We start from the raw sequence: 21,565 nt of genomic DNA, 5'->3' as shown, positions 1-21,565 counted from the left end.
GTGATTCAATGATTGTGTATAGAGAACTGACAACACTGGGCAATACAGATTGTAAGTTCACCAAAAAACATTCATTTTTATATTATGCCTTCGGTATCTAATTTATCATATCACAGGACAGTGTTAAACAGAATTTTCGTCGTAAGCTACCATTTAGTGTGTGTTTTGAATTACAATTTTAATTAGGTAGTCAATGTCTCATTTTTATTGTTTTTATTTTAAACCGTTACACTAAAAGCGACTCGCTAACATAGAAGATTCACTTGAAACAACAGCCGTTGAGTCTCGATACAGCCCCACCGATTTTTTTTCATAGAAAATTGGTAGGATGGTTCCTTACTGTAGGTCATGGCTAATTCATTTGACATTGACACTCTACTGTTAGCGTTGTGTTTTGCTGTCTATTAATCTGTTTACAGACAGGTAATCATTTCAGAATAAGAAAAATGATATCAGAAAATAGACTATTCCCATAGTAAACATACATAAAAATGATTTCAAGGCATTCATAAATTAATATTCTGAAATGTTTTCACTTAACCAGCTCATTAAGTGTTTCTAAATTATTTCTTAGTCATTGAGGCAGTTATAATATAGGCCTAATTTCACAACTACTTTATCAGTAAAACTTAAACAGCAAACGTAAATTGTTCTCAAGTAACGTATAACAAATATTCCGTATTCACAGTTTACAGGTTGGAAATTCTGTGATTGTTTTTATCTATTCTTAATTGCAATTGTTTTTTTCTGTACATCTATATGTTAAAATACTCTTCTAATGGTTTTCACAGCACATGCTAAAAACATAATGCTGGAATCACAATACCATGTAACATCCCCAACATGACAAAAACAACACCACAGCCATTAAGAAGGTAGTAGTGAAGTCAGCCTACGAAAACTGAACCCTAACTGCCCATAAGAAACATAATTTGGGTATTATTAATGATGTAGTAACGTAAAAAATATATTTTTTTGGTGAAATCATTAACTCTTAAGTTTATTTTATTGTTATTTTGATAGACATTATATAAAATAAACTTAATTGATTTACCACCTCAGTAGTATAGATGACTATACACCTGTCGTGGCATTGGAAATGGATAGGAAATTAAAGTGGGTAAGTATTGTAATAAAATTTAATTAAAAAATTAAATTATCATTGTAACCATAAATAAAATTTCATTAAATGTATTGTTTATCAATAACTTAACAAATCAAATTTAAAAAAAATTATGTTTAATAAACTTTAGAAAATAATGAACGGATGTTTTTAAATTTAATTAAGAATCTAGTAATTACTATTAAATGGAGATGCATTTAATATTTCAGTATTTACTTTATAAGTTTAATTATTTAAAATTATGGTGATAAATTACATGGGGAATATAGTAGAGTATATTAGAATTATATATGTTTAAACGTAAAAACCAATTACATAAAAACTCATCAAAACTTCAAGAATATGAAGAATAACTTCTTATTGATTGAGTTCACTAAGTTACATTTCACTCAAAATATCTATAAAATCACTTCTGAATTAAGTAACAATTAACAACTACACATTAACTAAGACAAATAAAAAAATCACCAAACCGAAGAAAATTATAAGAACAATTATAGATTAATAATTAATCTCACTTAATTAAGCTTACTTAAATAAAGTCTACTTGATTTAATTAAATCAATATGATCATTTTTTTGAAAAAATTTATTCTGACAGCTGTCATGCTATATTTTTATTTTGACACAATAAAAAAAAAGTATCAAAATGAATGTCTTTTGTTTTTAAGATAGCTTCAATTCTATGAACATAACCAAGTTATATAATACAAATTACAATAAAATCTTATTTAAATTATTTACAAATAACTAATTTCAATTTAATAACTGAAATAAAAATTAATATATTTACAAATTAAAAAATTAATTAATTAAAATAAAAATCAAATTTCATGTGTAATAAAATAACAAAATATAAACCAATTAATTAAAAAAATTTGGCCAATATTTTATAAATAATTGAATTTAGAGCAATTAATAATAAATGGAGACAATACATTATGACCTCTATAAATTAAATTAAATACAATTGATTAAATTAATTCTAATTAATTGGTAAAATTTTCTCTCTCTCTTCTGATTTTAATCTTTCAAATTGGAGATTTGCAAATTCAGAGGTTACATAATAGTCAAAGAATGTAATAAATCTAAAATCGAGAACTGAAAAGGAGAGAAAATAAATGCCATCATCATCTACGTGTAAAAACTGAACTCCAATTGTTGTATTCTCAGCAATGAAAAGCTATGAATTAGGAAAAAATATTAGATAAAATATAACTTTTAATTTATAATGTAGAGATAATTATAAAAATTAATACTTGGTTAGCTAAAATCTTAATTTTTTTTTCAAATACTTAAGACGCTGATTGAAATCAAATGCTGATGAGTTTATTGACAAACAAAGAATTATGGTTATGTTTTTTACAACGCTTATTCAATTTCTATAACAAAAGAATATTTCTGTCAACATCAGCAATCTAAATTGAACCCGTATAGAATCCTACATATTAATTTTATTATTCACTATAGCTCTAACTGTAATTAATATTTTTTTTACTTTTATTATAACGCCCCTGCAATCCCCTTCGTGGATGGAATTTCGTAAAATTCGTTTTCAGTTGAACTCAAGATGACAAAAATAATAATTTTGCCAAATTTAAAATCTGTAGGAGCTATAGATTTAAAGTTAATTTTTTTTTGAACGACTCAGCACAAACAACCCTTTGTGGATGGAATTTCATAAATTCGTTCTTGGTAAATTTTAACATGCCAAAAAGAATATTCTGCCCAAGTTTTATACCTATTAGAGCTAAAGTTTGAAAATGTGGATTTTTTAAATTAACATCCACGCAACTCTCCTTGCGGGTGGAATTTCGTAAAATCCATTCTTAGCTGACCTCTACTCAGCGAAAGGAATATTCCTACCAAATTTCCAGTCTCTAGGCATTATGGTTCCAGAGATATAGTGATTTTGTGCTCTTTGTATAGTTCAAATCCATGGTTACATACAAAGCACTACAACATTTTCAAGTAGGTAAGTATGAAAATGTGGCACCAAATTTTACAATAAAAGGTATGGCTCTGTTGCATTGTTACACACTACTTCACTTTAAAAAACTTATAAGCATTTTTTTTTTAAACTGCGAGTATTCAACAGACATAAGTAAACAAAGATTAAACTTAATTTTATTCAAGGTTTAGCAATATAAATGTGATAATATGTATTTTCTAGTAGTTTATTATCCATGCACAAAAACCACAAAGAGAACATTACGAAATTATGTATGTAACCCAAATGAATCGTAGCAGACAATTACGATACCAATAAGCAGCAGTAATTCTAAAGGAGAGCCACTTTTCCGTAAAAATAATAAAAATTTCAAAATGCTTCTTTTTTTACTTCCTGACCTGTTTTCCAGTTATTATTTAAGAGGGTATTGTAATACTACAAGTAGTTTAACAGTAATTGACCATTTTAAACAATGGTTATGTTATGTTACCTACAATATATTTACTTTGGAATTGTGTTAACTGTTAGTTATCTTCATTAAAAACACTATAAAGTATTACAAATATTTTGTTAGTTTAGTTAGATACATTATATTGGTAATTCCTAACCAACTGTTCAAACAATATTTTATGATTTTTAATGTAGCTAATTTTAAGTGACCTTCACAAACTCACAATATTTATATGTAACATAACCTCACCACTTATATCACAACATCCTCTTAGCAGATGATTGTAAAACATGCCAGGAAGTAAAAAAAAATGATATTCTGAGTTAAAATTTTTTTTACAGAAAAGTGGCTATCCTTTAGAATTACCTAAGCTACGCTATCGAATAAGCTTGCACTTGTGTTATTTCAATCACAACCAAAAATATTTAAATTCATGGTTATTACACGCTTGGAATTCCAAAATTCCCTGACCTTTCCAGGTTTTCCAGACCTGAATTAAAAAATTTTCCTGACCTTTCACACAAAAACAATTCTGCAGTGCAAATTGACGTTGACAATTTTTCTGCAGGACTAAAAGGCGTTATTAGCCGTTTTATGTCCCAATTTCATTTTAAAATGTATTCTTACCACAATAAATCAATAATTATATGATAAAACCTCTATTCTTGGAAGAAAACACTAGCAAAGGACTAACTGCACCAATATGTTTTTACTGTGTAAAACTTACCATATTAAAATTAATTATTATTATTCTGAAGGAAAGCTTCTTTTCTGGAAAAACGTAATAAGTAGCATTTTTTACTGACAATTTCCAATCATTCACATTGTTTACCAGTAGTTTAACACTTAGTAGTTAGATCAACTTTTTTATATTACAATTTCTGTGAAATCATAATCAGTTGAAATATGCTGGCTACATTTAAAATATTTTAAAATAGTAAAGACAGTTTGTTTGGCTAGGTTAACTACACTAAAAATACTTTGAATCATTTGAACAATTGGTTATGAATTACCTATCACAGCTAACCTAACCAAAAAACCTAAGATTTGATGTTAAAATGAAAAATCAATAGTACATAAGTAGGAACCACTTAACAGAATAATGAGTATAACCTAATTTGTAATGTAATTTAAATTACAAATAGTATAAACTATATTTATTTATTGTTTAGTGAGGTTGCAGATTTGCTGATATGGGTCATGCCATACATACATGCAGTAAGTCCTCGGTTTACGTCGGGGTTACGTTCCTGAAAACCGCGACGTAAATATAAACGACGCAAAATGAGCCATGTTTCATGCCACCGGCCGACCACGGCCCAAGGTCGGCCGGAAGCGCTGGCATACAGACGTGACAACGGGCAATTTTATCAGCAAATTACAACCGACAGCGTGGGAAACAAGTCCAACTAGTACTTCTCAGCTTTATAGAATGGTTATTTAACCAGCTGCTTTATTACCTTTATTGATTGAAATATAAAAACAGATATATAGTCGTTTGGAAGACATCTTATGAAGAAAAAATCATAAATTGCAGTGAGCTGATACTGTAGGCCTACTACAAACACATTTAATCACGATAAAGTTAACAACGGCACGTTTAAAACTCCGGCCAACTCAATGATATAGCGACTGAAGTGTAGAGCTGTAGCAAACCGTATGTATTCGTTACTGAGTAACGGGTGCGGCATCTAGTAACGAGTAACGAAACGTTACACACAAATGCATTTCGTTACTCGCATTTTTCGTATGTTTTACGCATGTGCGCGCTTATTCGTTACAAAGAACGATGTTTGTTTTTTAAGAAAAGTATAATTTGGAAATTCGTCGTCCAAGTTTTTTACTGTTTATTAAAGATATTGTGTGTGTAGACAAAGTTTGAGATTGGAACAGAAACAACGTAAGAAAGTATTTTTTACAAATTATAAATATGTATGTTTTTGTTTTTTATAATCACGTATTTTCACGTTTTTTGTTCTTATCTTAAAAGAGATATTATAATAAAGCTGCTCTAATGAGATTTTATTGTTTCTTGGTTAACAAACGCTGTTAATTATCAAATACTTTTAATTGTTTACATTTGATTTATTATTATTTACGCGACGTCATACTGTACGCGTACGAAATACGACTCGATTCGTTGCTGTTACATAACATAGCATGTTATGCAGTATCAGAAGTAACGAGTAACGATACGAAAGTAACGAGAACTAATTGTTATAGTAACGAATACATACATACATTTTTAGTTACTTTTACACCTCTACTGAAGTGCCAAGGAGTTGGACGAAAAGGGGTAGGAGAAAATGCTGTGTCGTTGCGGGAAGTAGATAACACTTCTACGTGCGAGATACGTGGGTGGCCGAGCGGGCGGGCTGGTAGTATTGCATCACCGCGCGGAGAGCAGCGGAGAGCAGGAAGCGTCCCTCATGATGTATGATAAGATAAAGCGGTGAACGTGTAGCTTACGCTACATACAGGGTGTCTACCAGATCTAGTAAATTAAATTCCCTGATTTTTCCAGGTTTTCCAGGTCTAAAACTGAATTTTTCCAGGTTTTCTTTAACACAATTACGACATTCCAAGAAACTGAAAAAAATTGCATAATATTACATTGACGGGTTTCAAAGTATTTCAACTTACTTAAATTAGTAAAAAAATTACCTTCTTCCAAACGTGGCCAAAGTGACTCAATTGATGGCAAATAAAAGATGCTGCTACAAATATTTCACACACTTCCTTTTGCAAAAAAAAATTAGTAAAAGGAAGCTCCCATCAATTTCGCAGTGACTCAACTTTTGCGTATATTGCACTTACTTCAGAACGAGCCAAATCCAACTTTCGAGCCTTCTTCAACTGCAATGCCTTGATCTCCTCTTCAACTCTTCTTTTTTCTGCCTTTTTCTTGTCTGTAGCTTCCTTTTCTTTTTGTTTTGTTTGCAGGGCTTCCTTACGCCTACAACTAGCATTTCTTACATACTGCTCTACACCTCCAGAACGTTGAACAAAGTCATACATCTGTCTTTGTGCTATCAGTATTTCTTCCTGCAAGTTTTCAGTCAGCTGATTAGAATTCACTGAAAATCCTCTTTCCAATGATGCATTTCCATGGGAAAGTACCAACACCATCCTCACAAACTTTAGAAGGCCTGTTTTGGAAGCTACTGTATATGCCTTAAGAATGAGCATCCACAAGTGATCAAGGCGCCCGTCTTCTCAAGAAAAAGACGAGAACAGTGCTGCAGAATCTTGCAAGGAACATACCAACTGATATGATCACTCAATGTTATCAGCTTCTTGTCCTGATAGCCACCTGTTTTGAAGACTACATTCTAAACTGTACTTCACACGCTGTTTCCTCACACCCAAATTTAAAGCCACAGACGGACATAAGCAGGAAATTCCCTTGGTAAGATTGTACTTCAGGGGACTTTTGTCTTGAAGTTTTTTTACCATAACCTTTAGACAAGTCCTATTATTTTTCTGTAACAGGACAGACTTTTCTGGTACTTTCTCTTTCTTGATGGCATGGCGTACTGCATAACCCAACTTGATATTCCTGGTTATCTACATCCAATGGAGATACATTGCGTTTCTCCCTAAAGCTCTTCAGTACTTCTGGTTTCAAAATTTTCCTGCCAAAGCTAATAAAACCAGTGAATCATAGAGAAAAGGTGCCATGGGTGCTTCACTTTGGAACATTGTGAGAAACAATTCCAGCTCTGATGCCAAAAAAGGAAGAATGTCAATTTTACTTTTAGAAGATTATCTTCAAGAGCACATTTCACAACACTGAAAGAGAGAGATGAAATAGAAACTTCACTAACCAATTTCTTTAGGTGGGGTAACGTTTTCATGGCACGCTCAGCAACTGCAGTATTCCATATGATAGCACAAAATTTCTTGGGAAAAAGCTCTGATCCAGTTATTCTAATGTAATCTGCCCTCCTTGCAGATATGTGCTTAAACAAATATAGTAACTGTGCCTCAAAAAACTAAAAACGTCCCATTGTGTAACAGAAATTCCAGTTTTGAAAGCACCATGGACCGTATGAAGCCCACAGCTACCAATTTCTAGCAAAGATGGTGAATCTTCACCAAAAGTGTCTGTGATATGTATTTTCAACGCTAACAAAAATGTCCAGTTTACGTTGAGGGCATCCATAGATACTTAAAATTAAATGCACCTGTCGGTATAATCTGAACGTGGGAAGCACATGCTGCAGCACGTCACGTCAGCAGGATAACAGACCATCTTGAACCAGTTTGTATCACGTGATTTGATGCCACTTCCGAATCCGATGGTAAATAAAAGAATTTGGACGTGGGAACTGTTCGTTATTTGCCATTCAAAAATAAAAATGGGAGGGGATACACATGATGCCACGCCAATGCAAGCTGATCAATAAACAAAAAACGTATTGCCAACTACAACCTACCAAACAAAAATTCCCTGATTTTTCCCTGATTACAAAATTCCCTGATATTTCCAGGTTTTCCAGGGTCAGTAGACACCCTGTACATAGCATAAATTAACTACCGAAAGCGTATTTGGTCGATTACCTTCTCTTCAGTGCTTTGGGCAGATATTTATGTTTAAAAATTAAACTTTAGGGAAGTCAGTATTGATCATTTTTTCCCTTCCTTGCATATATAAGGTCCTTGATGGCAATGATCACTGAGAAGTCAAGCTCAGGGTTTGATTTCAGTTACTGGCATGACTCAGTTTATGAGCACTAAGTCAGTATCAAAATCGCAGAGCATATTTTTAAGTCTACATTTGTAAACTGTACTTTTAAACTCCCCACAATCTTTGCAAGTATTTTTTATGACTATAAATCAACCATATATTTGTCCTACATTTTAGCTGCACAAACACATTACTGTACACAAAAAAATGGTAGATTAATATAAGGAATCATCTATTGAAAATTTCACTCAACATGTTTTTAGAGTATTGGTACACTGTTAAAAAATATAAATATAGACTCAATTATGAGTTTATTAACTGAAATCAAGATGGAGTGATTGGGATTTGAGCCTAGATCCAAAAACACTGGCCTATTACCTCACTATTGCACAACCATTAGTGGGTGGGCGAATATTCGTTAACACGAACAGTTGCAAATAGAAATTAACAAACTATGTATTTGCATTCAGAGGTCGAATATCAAAAATTAAAATTGCAAATATTTATTTGCATGTCTGTTTTCTTTTCGTGGTTGTTCCAAGTACTTCATGTTTCACCAGCTTCTAGTGTTGTTGTTTTTAAAACATTAATATAGTCTTATTAATATATACCACAATGTATTTTTAAAAAGTTTATTTCACAAAATTAAAATTAACCTTTATTAAATAAACTCATCCTAGTAGCTAGACAGGAAAAATAAACACAATGCCATTTCTACAAAAATTAAGTTAGCAGGAATGCAAACATCTATGGTATTTGAAATGAAAATTCGCTATCATTTATAAACCATTAAAAATAAATGTTTAAAATTTTTTATTCAATTATAACCTTTTTTGTACTCATTTTGAGTATTGTCTGTCACCACTGCTTGAAGTATATTATATTGAAATTAATTTTCAATGCTTGGCATATTTTTTTGTTAAATTTTTAACATTTTGGTAACCAAATGAAACAATAATAATTAATAATATAAACCAAATAAAATATTCATGTCTTTTACATCATGGAAATCTGTGTGTGATATGCTATCACGTAAGAATGCGAACTGAACCACAGTTTTTTTTAGCGGTTTCATTGACAAAGAAAATATATTGTGTAAACTAATAATTGAAAACCTGCAATGGTTCATTCGTGTAGGCATCCATTGTCTTAGGGTAATAGATAGGTCTAACCTATGTGTTTGGTAAAAACATTAAGACAAGATTTAGAATTTTAAATAAAGTTAATTCTGTTTAGTTAATGTAATGGATACCAGGCAAGGTGGAGGAGAACCGAGTTCTAATAATTTAAAATGTGGCAAACCAAATACATCAAGAATAGTGGAATCTGGCACTTCTTCATACGATACAAGCAAACAGCAGAATGCAAAACATGCCACTATGTTCTGAAAACTCCAACAGGAAACCTATTTTAAAATATACTTAATGCATTTTTGAAAATATTTTTGTAACTAATATATTTGCAAGGTAACTATTTTATTTTTCAATTTCAATTCACAATATTTAGGCCTTGTTACTTATAAGTAAAATGCAATGTTAATATAAAAATTATTACATTCAAGTTTTTGTGGGTGATACTGGGGGAAAAAAAAAGCCACTTTTCTGAAAAATATTAATTACAAAACACTTCCTTTCATGGGGACTCCTTGCCGCCGGGCAGAAACCCAATTCCAAATGTATCAATCAATAAAAAAACCTGAACAAAACAAAGGAACTAACACATCATACGGTTTACATCCATACAGAATTGTTGAGGATACATGAATTTCAGGACCTAATTAAAGATGCTTATCCATGATATACTGTACCTTCTCGTACAACATTTTCAAGAAATGTGGTTTCAAGTTTATTTCAGTCAACCAAGGCAGAATTAAAGAGAGTACATGAAGACAAGGGTAAAAATGTACAATTGTTTTCCCTGACCACTGATTTTTGGAGTTCCAGGGCAAATGAAAGCTTATTTTTAACAAGACATTATGCTACAAATAAATTTGAGTTTAAATCAAAAATGTTTAATTGCTCACACATGTCAGTGTCTCACACTGCAGAGAACATCAAGGTTATTCTCACAAATCTTTTTTTACTGAATGGGAGATTCCTCTGACCATTACAGTGTATGTGGTAACTGACAATGCACACAATATCCATGCTGCAGTGAATTCTATTACATAGAAGACAGTGTCATGTTTTGCCCATTATTTACAACTTAGCATTCATGATGCAGAAAATATGATGCTGGGAATCGAGAATGTATGCAAAAAAAGCCTGCAAAGTTGTTGGGCATTACTCAAGAAGCTAACCTCATTACTACTGAGTTTGGAGTGATTCATAACTTGATATCAAAAACAATTGAGAAAAATTTTTACCATTATTTTAAACCTTGTCAACTTGTTTAGCTAATTATAATTCAATAGCATTTAAAAATACTTAACCTACATTAAAGAATAACAAATAGTTACTGTGGCATAAATTTTCTTTCAAATGAAGTCTAAAGAACAGCAAATGGTCAATAATTTAGCAGAGATACCCTAAAACTGTTGTGAGAATTTTAAAACCTAATTATTTGTTCATTTATGGTGTTATAGTTTGGTTCTGTATGGTAACACACCAAAGAAAAATATAACAACTCTTTGACTTCAAAATTATTCACATTTGATTCAAAAATTTTACTATTCGATTTGAAAATATTTGACCCCAATCCACTATTCGCATACCCCTAACCATCATGCTCCAACATAATACTTTTCAATATGGTTTACATTTCTAACAAGTTTCCTTGTCATTAGTGTGCTACCTATTCCCTGATGTTAGGAGAAATTCAGTTAGGCACAAGAAAGTTAAGTAAAATGCAGTTAGGCATAACTTTTAAAGAAAATGTAGTAAACAAAAACATTGTACATGAAACATCTAAACCTTAAATGAACATCAAATAGTTATAAACACAGGTTCCTTCCTACATGAAATAAGTACCTATGCTTTCGTTGTCTGAAAAATTATGAATATAGGTTTCTATGTACAATATCAAACATGTTTAGGTTATATACAGAAAAACTATTAATAAAGTTTATTTATCAGTATGCTAAATAATTATAGGATCAACAATATTTCTTAAATTTGTGCAGTTCTAATAATACAAAATAAAAATACTAACAAGAATATTGTTGATAATTTTTTGAACTTTTTTCATTACAATTTTGACTATCATTTGTATTTATTTATATTATAAAACACTAAATAATACTAAGTCCTTAAAAGTATAGAATGATCTGTTACCTATATTAAGTAAATTTTAATTTCTACACGATCTTACGCAATACAGAACACCAGTCTATTAACAATCACCCAATTCAACATTGTATCATACGCATGCAAAAAAAAACACTAAAAACCAGCATAGATATTTAAAATATTTATAATTAATGACTGTACAATCAACATTAACCTTAATTAACAAAACACAAGTGGAGAAGTCTTGCTAAAATCATCTTTTTATTGTTATTGTTTTATCAAACAATTTTTAGAGCCTCTAATTTTATAATGTTACTGTTGTTAAGTTTGGCACATAGGTTTGAAAATAAAATGTTTTCAGGACTTCCGACTGGCCAATTACATAACACTGTAATACTAATATTGTGGTCAGATTGTATTTATCACTAAGTGTGTTAGTAGCAAGCTATATAGAAAACCATGCTTTTTAACACTTTTCCATAATAATTGTGTTATGTTAGTGAAAAGCTAATGCAGATTGTGGCTTGACCGTAAGGCATACAATTGTGTTAAAAAATTCAATTAACAATATGCAATTCTATACTGAATAGCAAAAAAAAAAAGGAATTATATAGTTAAATGAATAAGAAGAATAAAGTAGCTACCTGAAGGGATAAGAGTATTCAAACCTATATGGCATTTCTGGGTAACTTGAATTTTGGTCACATCTAACTGTTAAAATAACATCACTTGTAAAGCCAGTAGTTGTTGCAAATGCACATATAGAAAATATCTGGAACAAAAAAAAATTACACAAGACAATGAGTAACATTCTACAAATATGGGATGACCTGAGACACTTGGTTGAACTCCAAAAATTAGGTAAAATAATAATTTTGAAATCTGACATAAGCCTTGTGAGAATCAGCTATAGTCCACACAACACGTAGGTTCTCTTGAATGTTTATTTCACATCTTGTAACATGGTCAAAGTTAAATCACACGTGTCTCAAGTAACCCTGTTTTAAATAACAAAACTAATTGCTGAACAATACAGTGAGAGTGATGGTGGAGATGGGTGGTAAGAGTATATCCCTATTTTTTTTAAATACAGACAAATATTTAAAACATTTGTGGTGGGGATTTTTTGGAAGTGAGAGCTGTGGTAGGTAGGTGGGTTCTCTCGGGGTAGTCCCATTATCCCCCCCCCCCCCTTGTCAATCTATCAATGTTCCATTAGCTTCTTATCACCTTACGTCTCAACCTTGATGATGACTAGATGTAAAACTCAATCCATTTCCACCCATTAAAACAATATGACCCTCAGGGTGTCTACAAGCAACCTACTGAAACAATTTCATGATGTTTCCAAGACGTTTTGTAATATTTTCTTACTACTTTTTTTATATTACTGGGGGATTTTTAATATAAGCAAAATTAAAACATAATATTAAATAGATATACTATTCTCAGGAATTTGTACTTTCAATGTTAGAAAGCTAAAACCTTTCCAAAGAGATAATTTCAATATGATTTAAGTGGACATTTACCAACTATTTATATTTAATGTGCAACTATAAACTGAAGTAAGGCTTCAAAAAAAAAATGCAAGTTAGCAAAATATGCTACAAGTTAATGTTTCATAACTTCCAGCATGTGTATTTATTTTGGGACTTATCATAACTTTTGTGACCTGTATACAACCTGACCTTTGAAAAGCGTGACAAAATTGATCATTTTACCTGCATGGAGAAGAAATTAAATTTTGTTTCAATAAAATCTATTAAAAAGTAACATGTTCCGAGTCAAATGGTACACAACTATGCAGATACAACCATATAAATTGTTAAAATTGACAAAAAACCAAGCTACATCAAAGCCTGACATTAGTACTAGATAGATCTGTGATTACAGCAATGAAACAGTAAGATTTCAACAAACTGTGTTGAGTCAAGCAGTGATAGTGTCGCATGCTGACACCCACATCCAATTTGTCAGTAATAAATCTGTACTATCCAATACTGAATCAGGTGGGCTATCTTGCATTGTATAGAGCACCTCTCTTGTTTAATTTTGCTGTGATCATTATCAATGAACCATTATCTACAATGGATGTTTATGTGAATTTTTTTTTTCTTACCAGCTAATGTTATTTATACACACAAGTTACCAGCCATCAACTTTCAGCCATTATTTTATGTTGATATTTTATAGCCATAACAAAAAAAAAATAATCTTGTGTACAAACCCTTGAAGTAACACCCTAATTTGTTCCAATGAAACATAGCACTACTCAAATCTTTTTTCCATAAGATCTATGTTAACCAAAATACCATGTTTTATCACACACAATTGTCACACTTGCATAATTATTTTAGAACATCAAAATTTGATGGAAAACATTCTCACATAAAAATCGCATAATGTTTTGGTCCCGCTGCTAGGTTCTGAGCACTTTGTGTAGGTAGCAAACATGACCTTGCCAAAAATCACAAGATAAAGTACTGTGCTACAGTAATCTATTTTCAAGTTGCTGTCAGGCAGTGTGGTAGTTATAATGGGAAAATACTTTTATTACAATTATAGTAAAACTTGTTTTAAGTGTTACCCGCATTATAGGATTTTCCGTTCAATATGATCCTGCCATTTTCTCCTTAAGATGCCCCCCCCCCCCCCCCGCCCACACAAACAATATATTTTAAAGCTGAAATCAACTAAATGTTAGAATATTACTGCTTACTTACTCATTTAATTAACAGAAATACAAATTTGTTCAATGTGTAAATTTTCTTTTAAAGACTTTTCTGACATTTTAACCAATTTATTTTTCATCACAGCAGTGTAACTTGTATAAAAATGTAACCAGCTCTAATTGGCATCATCATGTTTGGTTACGTTGATGCACGTATAGAGCGCGTGTATGTAATCTAATAAATATTGATATCTGGCCAACTACATGCAGCGCACATGCTCTGTTTCATGCCGAATAAACTAATTTGATAGCCTTCACTCTTTTGTGATTAGTGTATACTTATGGGAACACTTCAATAGTTACAGCTCATGTTTTTTATTATTCTATTTTAAGTTTAACTAAATTTGTTTTTGTTGCATGACTAATTAATTTAAATTGTTTGGCATACTTATACATACTCTGCTTTTTAATTAAATATACTTTCAATGCAACATGTTTTGTTTTTGCAGAAAAAACCTCAACAAAAATTATTTTCTTTCATGCTCCACTAATTTTCAAACTTGATTTTAGTATAAAATGTGGGACGGTTATACATTAACATTAAAACAGGGTAATTTGTTTTCCAACCACATAAGTGTTGACAACCTATCATTCTAATCAAGACACTGCTTCCATTAAAAAAATCAAACTACAATATTAATTATATGTCTAAATAAATTTAAATTACATTTAAATAAAGGTTTAAATTAAAATTTGAAAGAAAAAAATTCTAATATTAAATTATAATGTAAAAAAAAAATCAAGAGCCACATTGTTTATATAAGAGGCCTAAGGCATAACATTGCCTTACTCAGTAGGGGCTAACAACAAATCTGAGTTACAAAATAATAATGTTATTAATATAGAAAATATGATTCAATTCTAATAGTATAAAACTATGAAACTATGACTGCGCTTTTTAATGCAGTAATTTATTAGCACAGTTAATTTAAAACCACACAAACCGAACAGCGTTACTTTGAGGGACGGGTGTATTTCTCAATTTTCCATGCATCACAAGAAATGTAGGTTCAAGGACTATATAGGTTGTAGGCACGTATGTACAAAGTTACAATATTTGATATTTTAGAGCCAAGAAAATCTTCTCAAAGTACCTACATTCTAATTGAAAACTTTGAAATAGAAAAAAATAAATAATGATTTTATGGATTAATGTAAAAAATTACTTCATCCAGAATAGTTTTGAAAATGTGTGTTACATCTGTAAATGTAGAATGTAAATAATGAATCGTGTTTTTTCTAAGAATGATTTTTAAAAAAGTAGGTTTTCTACGTAACATTTACTGAATCCACAAGCTTCATGCTCAACCTTACTGTAAAGTTCACTCTGTTTTGTATTAATTAATTACAGTGTTATTGTGCTGTACTCATCAAGCTTTTGTTACATGTGATACGCACGTCAGTATACATTGGAAAAAAGAATAAATGAATAATGTCCCAAAATCATTTGTAAAATGTTGTAACATATCATAGACCTGTTGCCTTTTCCCATAACAGAATGGGATTTTGTTTAAATTGTAACTTCTCACAATTTTATACAGATCTTCAAATTATTTAGGCGCCAGCATCGATGCCCTATATCATACTTGCATTTCACATGTAACACAAAAATGATCAAGTGTCTACAATATAATTCACTAGATATAGTATTTGCTATAAAATGCCAATAGGAAATAACTATTTTGTTTCTGTAACAAAATTATTTATCGAAAGTTATAATATTATTTCAACTGCCTTTGCTGCAGTCATAATTTATTATAGAAATAATAATGTTCTATGTATTATTACTACTACATAAAACCATTAGTCAATTAGCACTTACTATTCTACAAAATTGTAATTTACAACTGTCAGAGTGGCCACTCAATTCAACTGAAAAAATTCCCTGACTTTTCCAGGTTCTTTTGACCAGTCAAAATCATCGGCAAATTAATTTAAAAATTAAGGCCCGTTGTAAACAACACATACATGCAGACAAATCATGCTAAATATTTAATTCTAACAAAGAAAATTAAAAAGAGAAATAAATGCACAGTGTAGGCCTAGTTAAAATACCAATATTAATTAAAATTTAAAGCAAAAATTGAGATATATTCAGGCCTAGTTACATACCTATTCAAGCTGCTGGTACTTGCATTTTTTGTAGCATACCACACAACACAAATTCTTCAACTTGACACTATTATTTAACACCCTCAAAAAATGAAAGTTCAAAAAATTATGTACATAAAAAAACACACACTAAATTAACCTTTCAATTTTTTTTATAAAGTCTATTTTTGCATTGATGGCATCAACTTCCTTCATCATATCTTCTACCAGTTTAAATTTTTTTGTTTCCAACAATTCTAGTTCTTTTACTTGTCGCTTTTTGGTTTGGTGTTTATCATGTTCAATTTTGTCCAGCTCTTGCTGTGTCTGCAGAGCCTCAAGGTATTTTGCATGGGAATTCCTAACAAACTGCATCATTGATTTTGTTATTTTTACATACTCAACCCCACCTGCTAAGGTAACTGCATTGTGCACATGTCTTAACGCCACAAGGCTGTGTTCTTTTTAATTTTCAATCAAACAGTCACCATTAACCGAAAATCCTCTCTCTAAACTAGCATTTCCATGAGAAATTATCAGTATAAATTTAACAAAATTAACTACTTGGCTTGAAACATTGTGTGAACTAAACAACTTCATCCAATGATGATCGAGGCGAGAATGTTTTTCAAATGCAGTCATGCATCCAATCACTTCTTCTGACTCTAGAAGAAGATGTAATTCTCGCTAAATGCTGTCGGCTTGCACACCAGATAACCAATTGTGTTTCACCAATATTTCCAAGCATGATGCCAAATTTTTCTTGAACAGAACAGATTTAGTAGCATCAGCAGGATCAAGAAATGTCAGTGCCTCAGTTAGTCTGAATTTCAGAGGAGACTTGTCCAACAATTTTGTGGTACATTGAGTTAGAGCTTGGTGACAACATTGCTTGAATTCCAAAATCTGAAGTTCTTTCACTCCTTTTGCTTTTTATAATGCATCTCTTACAGCAAAACCAACATCAACATTTTTTTGCATGTAGCAAGTTATCTGTGCTCAAAATAAGTTTGCCTGGTGAAAGAAAATTCTTCTTAATGACATCTTCCTTAACAAAACGTACCATCAATGTGTGTACCAATGAGAAGAGAGCAGAATGAATAAATGGAGCCACTGGAGATTCTGTCTGAAACTGTCTCAAGAAAGGTTCTAACAAACCTGCAAGAGAATAAAAGAATGAAATTTTTGCTCCAAACAGGATGTCTTTGACACATCTTGAAACAACAGAAAAAAAATTCATTCTGTCTAGAATATGCTTTCTTATCCCGCACTGCACACTCCACAAATTTTGACAAACAAGGTAGAATTTCAATAGCTCGAAGTGCAACTTTGCTGTTCTCTACCCAACGAATAGAACAAAATTTCATAGGAAATATTCTTGTATCTGTGTATAGTATAAAATCTGCTCTTCATGCAGGTACATTTTTGAATAAGTCGTAGACTGCTCTCAAAAATTCAACTATCTCCCACTTAGTTTCACGTATAGCTGCTTTAAAAGCACAATGGACAGTGTGTAAACCACAAGATCCTATATCTAGTAATGTCAGCTTACTAGGGTAGTCACCTTTTAAGTCAAACAACAAATCTTTCAAAAATCTATGATTGACATTTGGGCCATCAATTGACACTTGTATAAGTTTACTTAAATTTATATCAGACAGAGAGCTTTTAAAGTGGATAATCAAATCAGCAGCCGTTGTATGACCAAGAAATGCAGACGTAAAGAACTGTGATGAAACTTCATTTTTTTCAGAGTCCCAAAATCTTACAAAAAGGTCCATCTGCTGCTTTTGAGTCACCTTGTTTGGACTCTCATCAAACCCTAAAACCACATAGTTGCAATCTGAAATCAATTTCACCAGCTGTGTTTTGAAATAAGGCCCTAACCCATGTACTATTGTATATGCAACTTTAGTCCTCGTAAGTTGAATTTTCTTGGCTATTTCACTGTCAGGGAAAAGTATTGGAAAAAGGTCAGCACTTCTAACACCACTCCTAAATGAATTATGTTCTGTCACAGAATGCAAACACCAATATATTTCAGACTTGGTTAAGCTATCATTTAATAGAAAAGCATGCAAAGTTTTCTTAGGTATATCAGTCACTGGACTTGGACTAACAGGTTCAGTGGCATCCGTTGGGTACTTACTAACCGAAGCTTTAGATGTGCTTTGTCCATGTTTTAATAGAACGTCTATTTCCACACACTTCTTACGGTTTCCAGCTGCTTCTTTGTGTTTTTTTCCATTTATATGGCTTATCACGGCTTGTTTTCCCATATTGCTTAGGCTGAACTTAGTCATGCAATAACAACACCGGGCTGAAAATTTATTTGACTCGTCTTCAAGTAACCATTGTGAAAAATCTTTACACGCAAGCCATTTATAATTAAAGCTAGCTTTTTTTTGTTTGGAGCACGACATGACGAAAACTTGTCACTTTGTCTTTACAAATAAATATTTACGTACCACAACTAAAAAGTTTGTCAGCCTTAATCGACATATTTACGTACCAAAACTAAAAACACTTGCCAGCCTTCATCGACGTATCCCGCCATTTTTACACAAAAACAAATAATGAAACGCAGTTCTTAAGGATTAATGTATAGACATACACTAATTTGTTTTATCCAACTTAATGTATGAAAGCCGCAAAATGTTACGAGACAACACGAGGTCTCGAAAACACAAATTCAACATAAATCCTACCTTTCATTTTCTATTTTACTAGTAATATTTTAAAAAAATCCAGTTTCAACGAAAAATTTCCAGATTTTTGATGAAATTCCCTGACTTTCCCTGATTTTTCCCTGTAGCTACAAAATTCCTTGACATTTCCAGGTTTTCCAGGTCGAGTGGCCACCCTGACTGTAATAGGTGTCGATACACTTTTATTGCCATGGGATATAACTACTTTCACCACTTATATGTGCACTAGTTTGTGTATTAATATACTGGAAACCTAGAGTGTGATCAAGCCATCCTCTGAAACACATAACTAGAGTATAATTTTCAAATAACTGACTAAGAAATGTTGCCAAAAAACTCACATTTAATATTTAGTAATTATTATATTATCTGTATTGTTTATAATGCTTATGTTTATTTCATTAATGTAAATCTAATTTTGTATATTTTAATTTCCTTATGTTTGCGTTTCAGGGTAAAGAATTTTTTTCTTTTGACGTACAGTGTCTACCTATCAAGAACTAATAATCTGTGGGAATATATATATATATATATATATATATATATATATATATATATATATATGTCATTGCACAGACTTTTGAGATTTTTTTGTGGCTGTTTCAATTTTTTTTAAAAAACAAACATTTACGACACGGAGCTCGGAGTCCTCGGTTCGAACCCGGTGATGGCAAAAAAAAAAGGAAAACGTAATGTACACACAGGAAAACGAAAAGTACAGTGACACTTTTACAAACAGCTTTTTCTCCTTCGTTGGCACGAGAAAAATTGATTATAGTCTATTTAGAATTTAGAAGTTGACACATTAAATTTGAGTGACGTTTTCCATTCTCGTGAACCTTAACACTTCCCCGGCATAATTGGCAGCTACTATGTTGATGCACTTCACAACGCAGATGAAAACATTGCACTAACGTATTTTTTACCCGATGTAATGAAACAGATTCTCTACAAAGTTGGACACAGTAAATTATGTTGGCTGTACTATAACGTGCCAAAACGATGACATTGTACAAGTACTCCTAACATAATTTGCACCTAATAAACTTACTATCTCTACCGCGCATAAAAACAAAAAATAACACTGGTCATGACGCCACCCTTGAATCAATATCTCAACCACCCTCGATATCTCTTGTTTTTTACGTTACCATTTTATCCGACTTGAAAAACTTTCGTACATAGGCTACATAAATACAAGTCGATACTGTGACAACGTTTCGTGGCGAATTGATTTCACGGAAATATGGGATATGGTACCAATGTTTGCCATCTACTGGTGTTCACTCATCGCTATTACAAAATGGCCGCAGATTTAAGGTGATTTTTAATACTTCTGAATTTTATTGTTACTGTTTTAACACGTTTTCTTTTTAAAATATGAATATTTACGCAAAATCTTAATGGATAAACTATCATTGACTATAATTTACAGTGACTGGAACATAAGGTTTGCACGATCAATACGGGAAAAACGATAATTTGAACATTGGTACATGCGGACTCTTAACCTTAGTTGTATAGCAATTTCGCCGGGACCATAGCAAGTATACGATAAACACCGACAATCGATACTTGCGAGTTCGATAGATAGAGGTTCGACGTAGTTAACATTTCACAATACGGCTTTTTGCTTTCCATTCTCATTTGTAAACACATTTTGATGGCGTTTTCAATTATTTCCATGTGTTTAGAAATAAAGAGTACAGTATTATTAAAGCTTCCTAAACCGGAAAAAAATCGCTAGCATGTATTAAGTACTGACATTTATGACTGCATGAAATATTTTTTCTCTCTCCGATTTTTGTGTCCACTGCTTCAATAACGCGACTTTTCGTGGCTTTCATGACCACCTTCACAAAAATGTGACTTTTTCGTGACTTTCAGGATTTTCGTGACCGGTAGACACCCTGGTAGCCCAATTAACTAACTACAGTTTTATTTATTAACTACTATTTACACTATTAATTAAATTACAGCACTTAAAATGTTTGTCCACAATTAAATTAGTCTTTACTTTAGTCCACAGTTTACTCTCCCCTCTGGAGCTTGGCTAGACAGTGGCTCTACCTACTGCTAGTTTCTTACCGCTCACCTCTGTCTCAACACACTTCCTGGCACTACCCACTCGCCCGTCAAATACAACACAGTCCTGGACATTCTGCTCCCGATGCACCAATCTCTGCACACGAAGCCCGTCGCCTGTCGTCTGCTTTCGCTCATCAAGTGGTCACTCGCCCTCTTCACTTCACTTTCACTGTCCCAGAGGCTGGCATTGCCATTTTTATACCCCTCATACCCCTTCTGTAATGGTCTCACACCCTTTCAGTGTTGTGTTTGATCAGGGTCAACTCAATACCTGAAGCTCCCAGAACAAAGGCATTCTAGTTATGCCACTTCACGTAGACGGGGCTCTGGGACATGCCAAACACTCTAAAGCCGTAGAGAGTTCTCCGGGAGAGAGGGGTAGTGAGACGCTATTGCTAATTGGATTAGGCATTTTAACGGTAATAGACCACACCTCACCCGCAGGCGAGCACGTGGGCTGGCTGGAGAGCTAACCAGCTTCGTTGCATTGCATCTACTATCCTAGT

General features: G+C 32.1%; 1 protein-coding gene across 1 annotated transcript in view; it reads right to left on the bottom strand.

The window, feature by feature from the left end:
* Positions 1 to 21,565, bottom strand: part of LOC134529437 (synaptophysin-like protein 1) — a 60,118-nt gene that overhangs the window by 26,927 nt on the left and 11,626 nt on the right. Inside the window, exon 3 of the mRNA XM_063363533.1 lies at positions 12,086 to 12,213. Coding sequence (XP_063219603.1) covers positions 12,086 to 12,213 — 128 coding nt within the window. The remainder of the gene's footprint in view (positions 1 to 12,085; positions 12,214 to 21,565) is intronic.

Source organism: Bacillus rossius, chromosome 2, assembly GCF_032445375.1.
Source record: "Bacillus rossius redtenbacheri isolate Brsri chromosome 2, Brsri_v3, whole genome shotgun sequence".
Lineage (NCBI taxonomy): Eukaryota > Metazoa > Arthropoda > Insecta > Phasmatodea > Bacillidae > Bacillus > Bacillus rossius.
This window is presented reverse-complemented; position numbering and strand designations above follow the sequence as displayed.